At 28.8% G+C, this 13,476-nt stretch overlaps 1 protein-coding gene across 1 annotated transcript; it reads left to right on the plus strand.

The window, feature by feature from the left end:
• Nucleotides 1–11,600: 11,600 nt before the first annotated feature.
• Nucleotides 11,601–13,476, plus strand: LOC129916222 (serine protease 7-like). The gene is made up of 5 exons (XM_055996058.1): nt 11,601–11,958; nt 12,040–12,381; nt 12,447–12,555; nt 12,617–12,906; nt 13,037–13,476. Exons 1-5 carry the CDS (start codon nt 11,841–11,843, stop codon nt 13,339–13,341), a joined length of 1,164 nt encoding a protein of 387 aa, XP_055852033.1. The 5' UTR covers nt 11,601–11,840; the 3' UTR covers nt 13,342–13,476.

The following is a 13,476-nucleotide window of genomic DNA, read 5'->3' on the forward strand; positions in this document are numbered from 1 at the left end:
CTTGATGAGAGTTTCTACAAAAAACAATTAACTTAATGAATAAAGACTTTATTTTAATTAAATATGTTTTTAATTGGTACCTATTCAAAGCAGTTACCACAGTCACAACCTTTGGATTCCAAACTGGTAAATTTTAGAATCGTTTTTTTGAAAAGTTATGAATGCAATTATGGAGATGTAAAAAAAAAGTGTTTTTGTGTTCCTATACATCGCATCTATTGTTCTATGCAACTGAGCATCAATGCCATCACTTTCCGTCGGAGTTTCAATTTGTACAACCAGATGCAACTTAAGCGGATGAATCGATTTTTTTGAAATTTTAAAAAGATGATGATTATTTAACGACGGTTAGGAGAAATTTATTTTATTTTTAATATTTTCAATTAAATTTTGTTTTCAGTTAAAAATGTTACATTGGATTTTTTAGGAAAGTAACTTATTTTTTACAATACGCTTTATTTCGTCGACAAGTCAATCAATTTTATATAAAATTTTACAATTTATATTTTGGCTTTAAAATTGAAAATCGATTTGTTTGTTTTAGAATAGTGTTAGAAACGCCATTATTTAAAAGAATTCCAATTGCCGTTTCAAAGATTAATTCATTTGAAATATTTTATTGATAAAATAAAATAAGAGTATGTTTATTTTTCTTTCTTCAAATTAATAATAATTTCTCAATTTTGTTTTTTAAAACAGCTTGACTATTATCAGCTACTACTTCTATTATAAGTTCTCAATAAGTGATTTAGAAATATTACTGCTTGTGGTAATATTCCAATAGTCCATCTTCATTTGAATAGATGTATCTAACAATAGGTAGTCAAAAGTTCGAGCTTTTACAATGTTTCTTAGATTCTTAAATTCCGGTATGAATTGACATGATGGCTCAAAAGGGTAAGTAGTAATAGAATCTTCCCACATCATTCCCCAGTACACCCACAATACCGGTCTTATTTTCAATCTGACGCTCAACTTGGGATATTTTGTATGTTTTCATTCATCTCTTTTTTGTGGTCCTATATAGGTTCAAATAAATACCGTGATAGTGTACAGTTTGCACCATATGGTTTGGATTAAGTTTTCATAATTTATTTTAATTTCACACACTGGACACATGAAAATTAAAAAACCCACCACAAACACAATTTCGTGTGACATAAAAGGTTTAAATGGTGGCTGGTGGCTATACGCGTTATTCCATCTCCACCAAACAGAATAATGCTATTCCTCGAATCCCGAAAAGTGAATATTATTTTCTGAGTTCCTGACACATCAACACTTCGTCGAATTTCACACTTGGAAAGCAACAGAAATCATATTACCACAACATAATGTCACGACTCACGATTCAGAAGTATTAATTTATAGAGTTTTCCACTGAACAGTGGCAACATTTTACAGAGGTTCGTGTGTTTTAAGGATTTTACAGAATATTCAACTAAAAATATGAAACTTTAAATACGAAAAACGAGATATATTATTTAATATGCTTTATGCTATGCACCATGTTAATTTAGTACTTGCATTTTGCCCAATATAATCTGATTAATTTCTATTTTATTTGTATCTTTAAGACCTGCTTTACTCACGCACGGGTGTCATAAAATATAATTTGGTAATATTCCCATAGGTAGGTACATCAAAAATTTTTGTTTTCATAATATTTTCATACTCAATGTTTTACGACTTTATTTAAAATGTCCGACACGGTGCTAGCGTAATTAAACTGAAATAGGAATTCATATGATCATCAGTGCATGGCACAACGATAATGGTAGGATTTGGTAAGCGATGCAGATTGATTAGGAAAAGTACCTATTTCACATTCATTTAAACGAATAGCTAGGAGTACTTTTATGTATACAACATATACTCATATATATATATTTGATTTTTATAATAGAGTTTGAAATTTAAATCAAATAAAATACACATTGGACCATTTGTTCTTGCTTGCATAAAAGTTTAATGGATCCAAGCATTTAATTTAAAAATTTATAGATGTACAATGTAGGTACATAAATCTACAATACAAAATTATTTTTGTTTCCATTTCCCAAAAACATATTTGGATTACTAAAACGATAGCTTGCAATACTTTAGTTTTATGTAATTGTAATTGTAATTGTAATTGTAATTGTAATTGTAATTGTAATTGTAATTGTAATTGTAATTGTAATTGTAATTGTAATTGTAATTGTAATTGTAATTGTAATTGTAATTGTAATTGTAATTGTAATTGTAATTGTAATTGTAATTGTAATTGTAATTGTAATTGTAATTGTAATTGTAATTGTAATTGTAATTGTAATTGTAATTGTAATTGTAATTGTAATTGTAATTGTAATTGTAATTGTAATTGTAATTGTAATTGTAATTGTAATTGTAATTGTAATTGTAATTGTAATTGTAATTGTAATTGTAATTGTAATTGTAATTGTAATTGTAATTGTAATTGTAATTGTAATTGTAATTGTAATTGTAATTGTAATTGTAATTGTAATTGTAATTGTAATTGTAATTGTAATTGTAATTGTAATTGTAATTGTAATTGTAATTGTAATTGTAATTGTAATTGTAATTGTAATTGTAATTGTAATTGTAATTGTAATTGTAATTGTAATTGTAATTGTAATTGTAATTGTAATTGTAATTGTAATTGTAATTGTAATTGTAATTGTAATTGTAATTGTAATTGTAATTGTAATTGTAATTGTAATTGTAATTGTAATTGTAATTGTAATTGTAATTGTAATTGTAATTGTAATTGTAATTGTAATTGTAATTGTAATTGTAATTGTAATTGTAATTGTAATTGTAATTGTAATTGTAATTGTAATTGTAATTGTAATTGTAATTGTAATTGTAATTGTAATTGTAATTGTAATTGTAATTGTAATTTAAATTTTCCAAAAAACATTTAAAAAACAATTTCAAAACATTATTTTGAATTAAAATTTAGATTATTTAACTTTGATGACCACTTTTTTCTAAAAGTCTAAAAGTCATAAGCATCCTAAATCGATTTTGATTCAAGTCTACAATTATTCATAAAACTAATAAAGCAATAAGTAAATATGACACATAAAATGAGATTTCTAACTACTATAATGAAAACATTTTTCATAAGCAAACATTCATACTACATAAATACATAAATTCAAAACTTTCTTCAATCAAATTGCTCGTATTTGATAGACAGTTTTGCAAATGTTTGTAGATATACATACAACATATCCTTTTTATAACCCTTTTTCATTCAAAAGCATTTTATATTAAAGAGACAAGAAGATACAAAATAATGATAAAATGCAAAATGATTTGTGTCAGAGCATCAGCAGCAACAAAAGAAAAGGAAACCAAATATATAAATATTATCAAAAAAAAAGACCTCCCATTTGCATTTGCGACAAAACTGGAAAATGCTAAACTCTAAAATGCAACAAAAAAGTGTATATTCAATCAAGAGGAAGGAAATGCAACTTAATTCAGGACACACAATGCAAACTCTAAGGAAAAAAATAATAAAACGATGAACAAGAACAAAAATGTGTCTTCAATATCCTTTGTGTGCTGCAGCAGCGATATACCATAAAGTACGAGCACTCCAAAAGATAGCAATTGCGGCGCGCAAAAAAACACAATTATCCTTCTGGTGATAGTTGAAAGACTGGCAAACTCTTTTTTTCTATACGACAAAAAAATCCTAGAGTGATATATCCTTTTACTATAGAAATACAATGTTCGTTTCCTTTATATGTATTAAGTATGTGGTAGCGTAAAATAACTCAAACCATTTGCAACATATAGATATATTTCTTTTTGATTCCTCCCCTCACGATGGATAAGGGCAATGCTTTAGGACATTATGCTTGTGTAAATAAACGTCTGTAAGGATCTAACGAACTATCCATCGCAAGTTTCAGTTAAGTTCAGAAATATTGTGGTATCGTACGTTGAGAATTATAACGTCACAACTTCAAAAACCACATTTCTGGGCTTTGACTTTTGAGTTATGACTATTTTTCCATAATTTTTCGTCCCAATTCTTTAACTATGCAAATAAGGTTTGTTTGGTTCCTAACTATTACAAGAGTCAAGTAAATCCAAATTAACGTATTTAGAGTTGTATGTAAGGTCCTTAACGTAAAAAAATGTGAATCTGTGGCCGAAAGAAAAACACTAACCCAGTGGCTGGCCATCGAATGGGCAACTGTTTACAGGCTCTAAGCTTTGATACAATAGACCAGAAAACATGGCAAAAAAAAGAGCTTTTTAAATTCACCACACAAGATTCCACATGTTAGTGAAGGACAGAAATTGCATGCTATCGCCGCTAAAAGTGGAGAACACATTGCAACAGCTATATTTTTTCCCAAGCTCAAATATATTTCCCCTGGAAGCTTTTTAAAAGGAGAAAGTTCCTCTAGCTCCAGACTATTTTTGAATTCGCGTTGTAGTTAGACTATCAGCGGACTTTCATTAAAAATGTTGCAAAATATAATCTGCCAGAAGAAGGTCCAGTGCAAAAAAATTTAGTGCTCCTTGTTTTTGTTGAAACAGGTTAAAGTTAGAGATTTATTTCTTGATTCATATTCTCACTACTATTTTCTTTTTGCCTCCTGATGATGACTTTGGGAGCCAAAGTATACCTCATTTTAAATGAATTGCGATTTCCTCGTTTTGTGGTAGACAGGTCTTTTGTGACAATGTTGAGCCAGAATGCCCGGAAGCCGGTCGGTGAGGAGGAAAAAGCATTGTTTGTTTGTTTGTATTCATATGATGAGTTTATGGGGGTACATATTCCTCAGAATAACCTTCATAATTTTTTTTTTTTTTGATTTTATTTTATTAACAAAGTTGACAACTCTTGATATCTTTTGTGGGTTTGGGAGAATAATAAGGTGGCAAGCAGCGTTGAAGTGGATTAATTCATGTGTAAAAAAAAATAAAAAAATAAATCCCAAGGTTTGCACAAAATAATAAGGTTGAATAAATATCATTTGCTATTTAATTAAATTTTCTGTTGGCAGGTGTACGCTCTGGCTGTACGCACTATTCAATCTTGTAGGATTAATATTTAAGTGAATTAATTTAACTCGGCTATATGCACGTATGTGGAAAAAAAGTGTTTGGAAAAATGATGAATTAAATAAAATGCACAATTATGTCACCCGTAGGTATCAGTACTTGTGCTTGGATTTCAAGTTTTAAGTTATGAAACAATTGAGTTTTTAATATTAATTTAATGAAATGCTTGGACAATTTTATACTCGTTATAGTATAAAAGACCCGTTAGAATAGATTTTTGTCTGAAAATCTTTTATTACAGGCTGGCAGTCTAATATGTTGAAAACGAATAAAGTCAATATAACAACTGAGTCACACGAATTTACTCTTAGAATTCGAGTTGCTGGCATTTTTTATACTTCTTGTGTACTGATTTGGTTAATAATAATTCAAATGAATACTAAAATTAAAAATAAAACTAAATTCGTTATTCACGAGAAAAAAAAACAACTTCTAAGAAAATTAAACACCAAAACAAGTAAACAAATTAATTTTTCTTATTAAAATAGGTACCTACATTCTTAGAACAAAATTCAAAATCGTTAGAATCGTTGTTTTAATAAATAATGAAAGAAAAATTAATAAAGTTACTTTCCCTTTTAAAACAATTATAAATCAACACTTAAAACTAAAATTTCAAAACAAAAAAGTCCCTTTTTTGAAAATATGATTTTTCAAACCCAAATAATTTTTTTTAACCGAATTTTTCTATCACAGTTTTATACTTAATTTATACAAAAAATTTCATAGGTAAATGCATTTGTATAAACAATTTCATTGAAATTGAATTATTCGTTTGGGGGAAAATTGAATTGAAAAAAAAGCAGTTCAATGGTAGGAACCGTTAATTAAGATTTTTTAAAACAATTATTTCTTTGTTCTTGTTTTAAAACTAAAATCTAATTTTTTTTTAACAAAATCGTTGAAGTCTTTTTTTTTTTTGATAAATTAAACTTTTCCAAAGCTGGTACATTTCAGGGACCGCTATTTTAGGTCCAAGAATCTAATTTCAAAAACACCTCAGGAGAGTCTCCAAAAAACGTTAAATACCAAATTGGCTGTTAATCGTCCCATCTAAACGGATGCTCCTTATACAGACAGGTACCTAGACTGTAATACAGACACAGAGACGGACTTGCTGTACCTACTTCTTTTTGCATTCTCCATCATTATAATGACGTCAAGTCTGATTTTTATCTCAACTTTTTTTTTTGTAAAATAGAGCATAACTTGATAAGTACCTATATCGCAAGTAAAAAATGGACATAATATGGAATAAACTTAATGGTTTTGGAGGAATTTTTTTAAAATGAATAAAAGGAATTTTTCGGCAAGGGGTACGTAATCCTTGAATTTTTTTCGAAAATCTGAAAAAAGTAAACTTGAAATTTTTGTACCATTTTTGTACCTTTGGGAACACTACTAAAAATTAAAAAAAAAAAAAAATATTTCGACGCAAAAAACTTAGCAACTAGATCTCCGATTAACTTTGGTGTTCAGTTATAAACAGAGCTTAACTCCCACTCTCGGTGGATTTGGGGGAAATTTTTAAGAATGCTTTTTTTCGGAAAGGGGTAGGTACATCTTGAATTTTTTTTTCGAAAATCTGAAAAATGTTAAACTTGTAATTTTTGTACCAAAACACATAGACTTGTCTACTGTGAACTCATATTTGTGAACTAAAACTTGTTTCGAGACTTTTAGTGGGTCCAAAATGTCTGCCTCCGAAACCAAAAAAAAAAAAAAAATATATTGTTAGACACAAATAACTAGGTAACCAGAATTCCGAGAATCTTTTAGTTTTCAGTTATGAATAGATCTTAAACAGAAATTTCTTTTGATGTCTCATTCGGCAGATTTGGCAAAATTTTTTAAGAATGCATTTTTTTCGGCAAGGGAAATTTGTTATTTTTGTATCAAAACGCCTGTTAACTATTAAAACTTGTTTCGAGACAATATGGGTCAAAGTTGAATCGTTAATGTCAGAAACAAGATAAGTCAATGAGCATTAACATTTTTTTATATACCTAATGTTTTATATGCAAATTCAACAACACTTCAAATTAAGGGAATGCCAAGCTATAACATAGCTTAAGATGCATTAAAAATTACTTAAATGTAAACATTTTTTAAGTCTTAAACGGTTTTCAAGCCCTAAAAGTTGTTCTTGAAAAATAAATGATCATTGACTTAGGAGTATATTGTTTCTAAAATAAACGATTGAGTTAGGGAATGGGTCTTTAATTCTGTTTTATTCAGTTTTTTTTTTATTATTCTATATGTATTTTAAAATTCTGTAGGTAAAAATTCTATTCTATTTTGCAAAGTTCTGCAAATCCATTTTTCAGCCTTTCCAAATCCGATATTTCGCAATAAAAATTAAGTAACTGTGATATTACGTTTTTAAATATTAACAGCTGCTGTCTTAAAATTCTAAGATCTTGTTTCCTGGCTTTCTTCCAAGTAATTTATTTCAAATGTAAATTTCAATTAGTGAGTTATTTTTGATAGAAAATCAATATGTGATTCTTAATTTAAAAAAAAAAAAAAACATGTTTATAATGTATAAATATGAATATGTTATTCAAATTAACAAAAACGTGCTGCTTATAATTTTGTGTGATCAATTTAAAAGTTATTTATAAATCAAACAAGATTTACTTGAAAGTGATACATTCAAAATGATGCATCAACGCAATTTTGCGAAAACAATCATCTTCGTATGTGAAACTTTCCCAAACTGTTTGCTATTAATCAGAACTTTTTCGTTATCTATTAAAAAAAAAAAAAAAACAAATACAAATAAAAGTTTCGCATGTTTAAGCTTTCAATTAACTTACCTAACAAAAGAATACAATAGTTATTATTTTTAATTGATCATAGTTTTTACATTTATAACTGTTTAGCCGGCATGCATAGTGATATAAACAATAAATGTTTTAAAATGTAAGGAAAGAGAAAAATGAATAATGTTCATATACTTGCATAATCTATCAAAGAACGTAGCTTGGGAGGTGTGGAGTTATGCATGTTGGTAAGACTCTTATTCTGATTTCAATAGTTTTCTTATGACCCGTATGCATTCCGATTTGGATACGAATATCTTCTAAACGGTTAAAGCAATCAATTTGATGCCAAGGAATTTTTTGTAGAACGTTTAAGCCACTACAAGAATACATCTTGTTAATTTGAAAATAATGAAGTTTCAGTGAATTGGAAAATTTTTTAAAGTAAAAATTGTTTTTATAATTTTTTTTTAACTTTGACCTCGAATATCTTTAGAATGGTTAGATTAATGAAAAAAGTTAATAAGACATTTTTTGTGGAACAATCTGTTTCCTACAAGAACATGCAATGCGCGTTTGATTATTATAATTTTTCAATTTGTTACGAAATCAAGAACAAAAAACGAATTTTTAAAGATTTTCTCGATTTTTTGACTTCAAATATCTACTAAACGGTTAGATAATTGAAAAAAGTGTATAAGGCCTTTTTTGTAGAGCGTTCAATTTTCTACAAGAATATATAAAAAAAAATTTGCTAAAAAGTCAATTAATAAAAAAATTATTTTTTTTCGTAGAAGCTTGTTGTAACAATGGGAATGGACCTTCTCATTAATATAAAGAGCTCATATTTGGTGTGTATATTCTAAAGGTATCTAGCAATCGATTTTTCATAGTAGGGGAAAGTGGCCTAAAATGGCACCCCAAGGTAAAATGGCCCCCTTGCTAGAAATCGTAGAATCGAAAATAATTTGAAACTTTTATGAACGCGATTCTTTAGTTTATCTGGCAAAACCAACATATACGAAATTTCAGGAACTTCAAGCTATTATTTGAAATTTGACAGGTCAAACTGTCTCTATCCACATCAAAAAGTACACTCGTTAAAATTTTGTGAAATTTTTTTTGCAAAAAAAAAGTATAAAAAACATTGTATTTTGGAAAAAGAAGTTAATGTGTGTACGCATGAAGTATTTCTTATTAATTTACTGAAATAAGTTGGTTTAAAACGATTTTAAATTTTTTGGTGTAAAAATTAAATTGAAAAAAGTCAAAATGGGCAAAATGGCCTACTTAGTGCTCGGGTAAAATAGCATACCTATTTCACATGTCATTTTAAATTTTTTTTTCACATTTTATTTTTTTTTTTTCAGTGAAAATAGTTGCTATTTATGAACGATGTACTGAGAGGAAGTCCTGGACTGAGGAAAGCCCTTGATTCCGTCAAAAACCTGGAAAAAAGCATCCAAAACACTCAAAGTTGCAAAAACTACAAAAACGAGACGAGCAACCAATATGAACTGGGTTTTGAATGACTCGATGAAAAATCTGGGGGGATTAAGCACCACTTGTTCCAAGAAAATGGAAAAGAAGCCCTTTGACTCAATTTTGCATTTAAAATCACGTATGTTTGGACAGTGTGCCATTTTACCCGGGTAAATTTGATCAGTGAAATTTGTAGACGTCTTGAAAATTTAAAAAATTAAATACTTTTTGGAACTTTTTCAACTCGCAAATGAAAAAAATGTGAGAGTTATATATTAAACTCTGAAAAGTATATAGCATTTAAGTTTGAATGCTACTGTTTTTCAAGATATAGGACATTTTCCTTAGGGGGGCCATTTTAGGCCACCTTCCCCTACAAAATCAAAAAAAACGAATTTCGATTCTTTTGACCCACCCTAATATGATTAAACAAACAAAAGAAGTAGCTATCTTCTTATTGACTAGTTTCAAAACATGTTTTATCTCAAAACATGTTTAGTGAATGTTAAAATTTTAGAATCTTTCAAAACTTGGCACTATTATCGCGAGGTTTTCCATCTAGGAGACAAAATCTTAAATAAAATTTCGGCTTAATTGCCAATTGGTCGATGTAGGTAGGAATTCCAAGTTTACGCAGTCACAAAACATGTTTTGATAAAAAAAAACTTGTTTTGAAATGTGTCAATAAGTAGTAGTAAAAGTAGTATTAAAGTGATTTATTTGTTTCTATAGTTTTATATTTTTGTATTACAAAGTTCACAATAGTTACGGTGACCATATTTCTAGAAGCGAAAACCGGGACGGATAAAAAATGGTTGGATAGTTTTTTTTTTGCAAAATATTGATTTTGGAGAAAAAAATAAAAAATTACAAATTTGAATTTTTTATTTTGATATCAAGATTTCTTAAACTTTTTTATGGGAGCATTTTTGTTGAAATCATTTAAGCCATTTATGAAATCAAGAAAGCAGATTAATAATATGTACGTATACATATTTATGTATTTTATTAATAAGTAGTTTCTTCCTTTTATTTCTTTAGACACCTGTGGTTTAATTACGATTGGCATTACAAAAAAAGAATTTTCAAGAAAAACCACGTTATTTATCAAATATTAAAAAAAAAATTTCTGGCGCTTCGACTATTCCATTAATTGTTCAACTCGATTGTTATGGAAGTTGAGACATGAGAGTTTAAATTAAAATCGTACCGGAAGAATCAATTTGGGGAATCAAGAAATTTGCAGGAATTTTTCAAACAATTTCTGAATTTGTTTCTTTTTTTTATTTTAAATTTTTTCGTTGGGTAATCTGAAACTAAATTGTTGTTTAAATTTTATTCGTACGACTTAGCACTTAACCAAATGTATTTTGTTTTACTGTAAAATAACATTTAAGGCTTTAAAAGAAAACGAAAAAATTTTGTCTACAGCCCTGACTTCATATCAAATTATAAAATCAAGTTTATATGGGAATTCCAAATTAAATAATAAAAACAAATGTTATTTTTTGGTGAACGTGACTAATATAAGAATTTCCCACCAAATTAATAATATTATGTATAGATATTAAGAAAAAAAAAATACATCATCGGTCGACAACTTTGTGTATCAATCTCACTACTTGGACTTTGTTGTTGTTAATCCGCACTTTATCAGTCAACTGAAAGCACTGGACCTCATCAAAAATACTGGTTAAAGTAATTGTTAATATCAGTGTTGCCACACAAATTTTTTAATGTAACAAAAATCTAACAAAGATTAAAAGATTAAATCAACAGAAATTTCCCTTAATATCTTATAACTTTCGGAGTAAAGTAGTACAAGTGAGGAGTGACTTCTCAGAAGGGAATAAAATTACTTTTAACTTTTTTATAAACTAAGTAGCTATGATCTGTAAAACAGAGAAAAATGCAAATCATATGAAAAGTCGAAATTTAGGTTTTATTTTTTTCGATTTTCTGAAAAAAGTGTTCTTATCCTCTTTAGAAAAGTCAATTCTCAAATTTTTTTTTTAAATTTTCAAGACTTGACATTTCTTTTTTAATAAATGTGTAATGAGAAAACTAACTTTGTTTGTTTTTAAGTTCTCTACAGTTTCATGTAGGTGTGGCAACACTTTTCTGTATTTCTGAAAACCAAAAACCAGTTTAAACAAAATTGTTCTCTTGAAACATTAACACGCTGATGATGGTCTTAAAATTTGCGTCATAATCAAGAGAAATACGAGAAAAAAAGTTTAAATTTATAAACTCTCATAGCTCTAGAGGTTCACTAGGCAGACAGATTTAGTATTCACAGCAGTCGTATTCTCAAACAGATAACCAGTGGTCGCTTAGCTTAATTAATTCCAGCTTTTAACAAAATAAAAATACGCACTCAATAATATTTTTATCTCAAACAAATATTTTTTAAACTCAAGCCTGACATTGGTCAGAGCCGGAAAAAAAATATCAGAAAGGTTACAAGTAAATACAAAACAAAAGTTCAAAATAAATACAATGATGTTTTCAAAAAACAACAACAACAAAAATGTAACGCATAACATTTATTCAATGTCAATGGCAGTAGTTGCATTAGTTGTTGTTTGCATTCTCGTCGATAGTTCAAGTGCACAGAGTAAGTTCATATAAGTTCTTAGTATTTCACCAGTTTGAAGTAGTTTAAACAATTTTGTTACTCTTTGATATTTTCAAACAGATTCTTGTAGAACTCCAGACAACAAAAGCGGTTCATGTATCTCAATATACGATTGTGCAAATATCCTGTCACTTATCAAGAAAACTCCACTCTCGAATGCAGACAAACTATTTGCACAACAATCCCAATGTCAGAATGGAGTTGGTCGATCACCGTTTGTATGTTGCGCAACAGGAGGAGGAAATGCAGCGGGTCCAGGACCTTCTGCAGGTAATGGTGAAGGAGTTATATTACCTTCTTTGCCAAGATGTGGACAAGCAGCTGTGGGTGATAGGATTTATAATGGAAATGACACCTTGTTGGATGAGTTTGCTTGGATGGTACTTCTGGAGTATGTCGGACGTATGTGTGAATTGTCAAGGATTTATTTTGATTATAAATATATTAGGTTAAAGTTTAATTCAAAGGTGATAATAAGCCAATTTTAAATTGTGCTGGCAGTCTAATTAATCAACGCTATGTTTTAACGGCAGCGCATTGTGTGACAGGAGCTATTCTTCGTGAAGTTGGTCGATTGTATGTACACATACAACAAATTTTCATACAACTTTAACAATATCCACTTATTTGCTTTTAGAAATCGTATACGACTTGGTGAATATGACCTGTCCAAGGACATCGATTGTCTTGGAAAAGATTGTGCGGATCCTGTTATTAATATGGGATTTGAAGAGGTTATACCTCATCCGCAGTATGATGACTCAAGTAAAAACAAGGCAAATGACATTGCACTTATACGTTTAGATGGAGTTGTAACATATACAGATTTTATTAAACCAGTTTGCTTGCCATCGGCATTCGGAGTTCAATCACAACTGAGAACTGGTACTAATTTAATTGTAGCTGGTTGGGGTAGAACTCTTGACAGTAAGTGAATTATTTTTTTTTTTTTATTATTATCATGTTAATTTTGTTTTGAACGAAGTTCAATTTATTAATTTTTTATTTCTCATAAGCTTGTCAGTTAATTAATATTTTAATTTCTTCAATTTGATAGGTCGACAAAGTAAAATCAAGCAAAAACTCTATATACCCATTAATGATTTTCAAGAATGCTCTGAGAAATTTGCAGCAAAACGTATACAACTTGAATCTTCTCAGCTATGTGTGGGTGGACAGTGGCTGCAAGATAGCTGCGATGGGGATTCCGGTGGTCCACTTATGAGGGAGGCGAATAAGCTTAACTATGCAATAGAAGGTGTTGTGTCCTTTGGAAATAGATGTGGACTTGAAGAATGGCCAGGAATTTATACAAAAGTTTCTGATTTTGAACCATGGATAAAAGCCACTCTTCGGCCATAAGAAATGTGATGTTTTTTTTTGTTGGTGGAAAAAAAAAATCAAGGTGAATTAATACGAGTATATGAGTAAGACTCGAGCACTGTTATAAAGTATGAAAATAAAACACGAAAAACATTTTATTATTTTTATGAAGAA

Source organism: Episyrphus balteatus, chromosome 3 (genome assembly GCF_945859705.1).
Source record: "Episyrphus balteatus chromosome 3, idEpiBalt1.1, whole genome shotgun sequence".
In the NCBI taxonomy this organism is placed as follows: Eukaryota; Metazoa; Arthropoda; class Insecta; order Diptera; family Syrphidae; genus Episyrphus; species Episyrphus balteatus.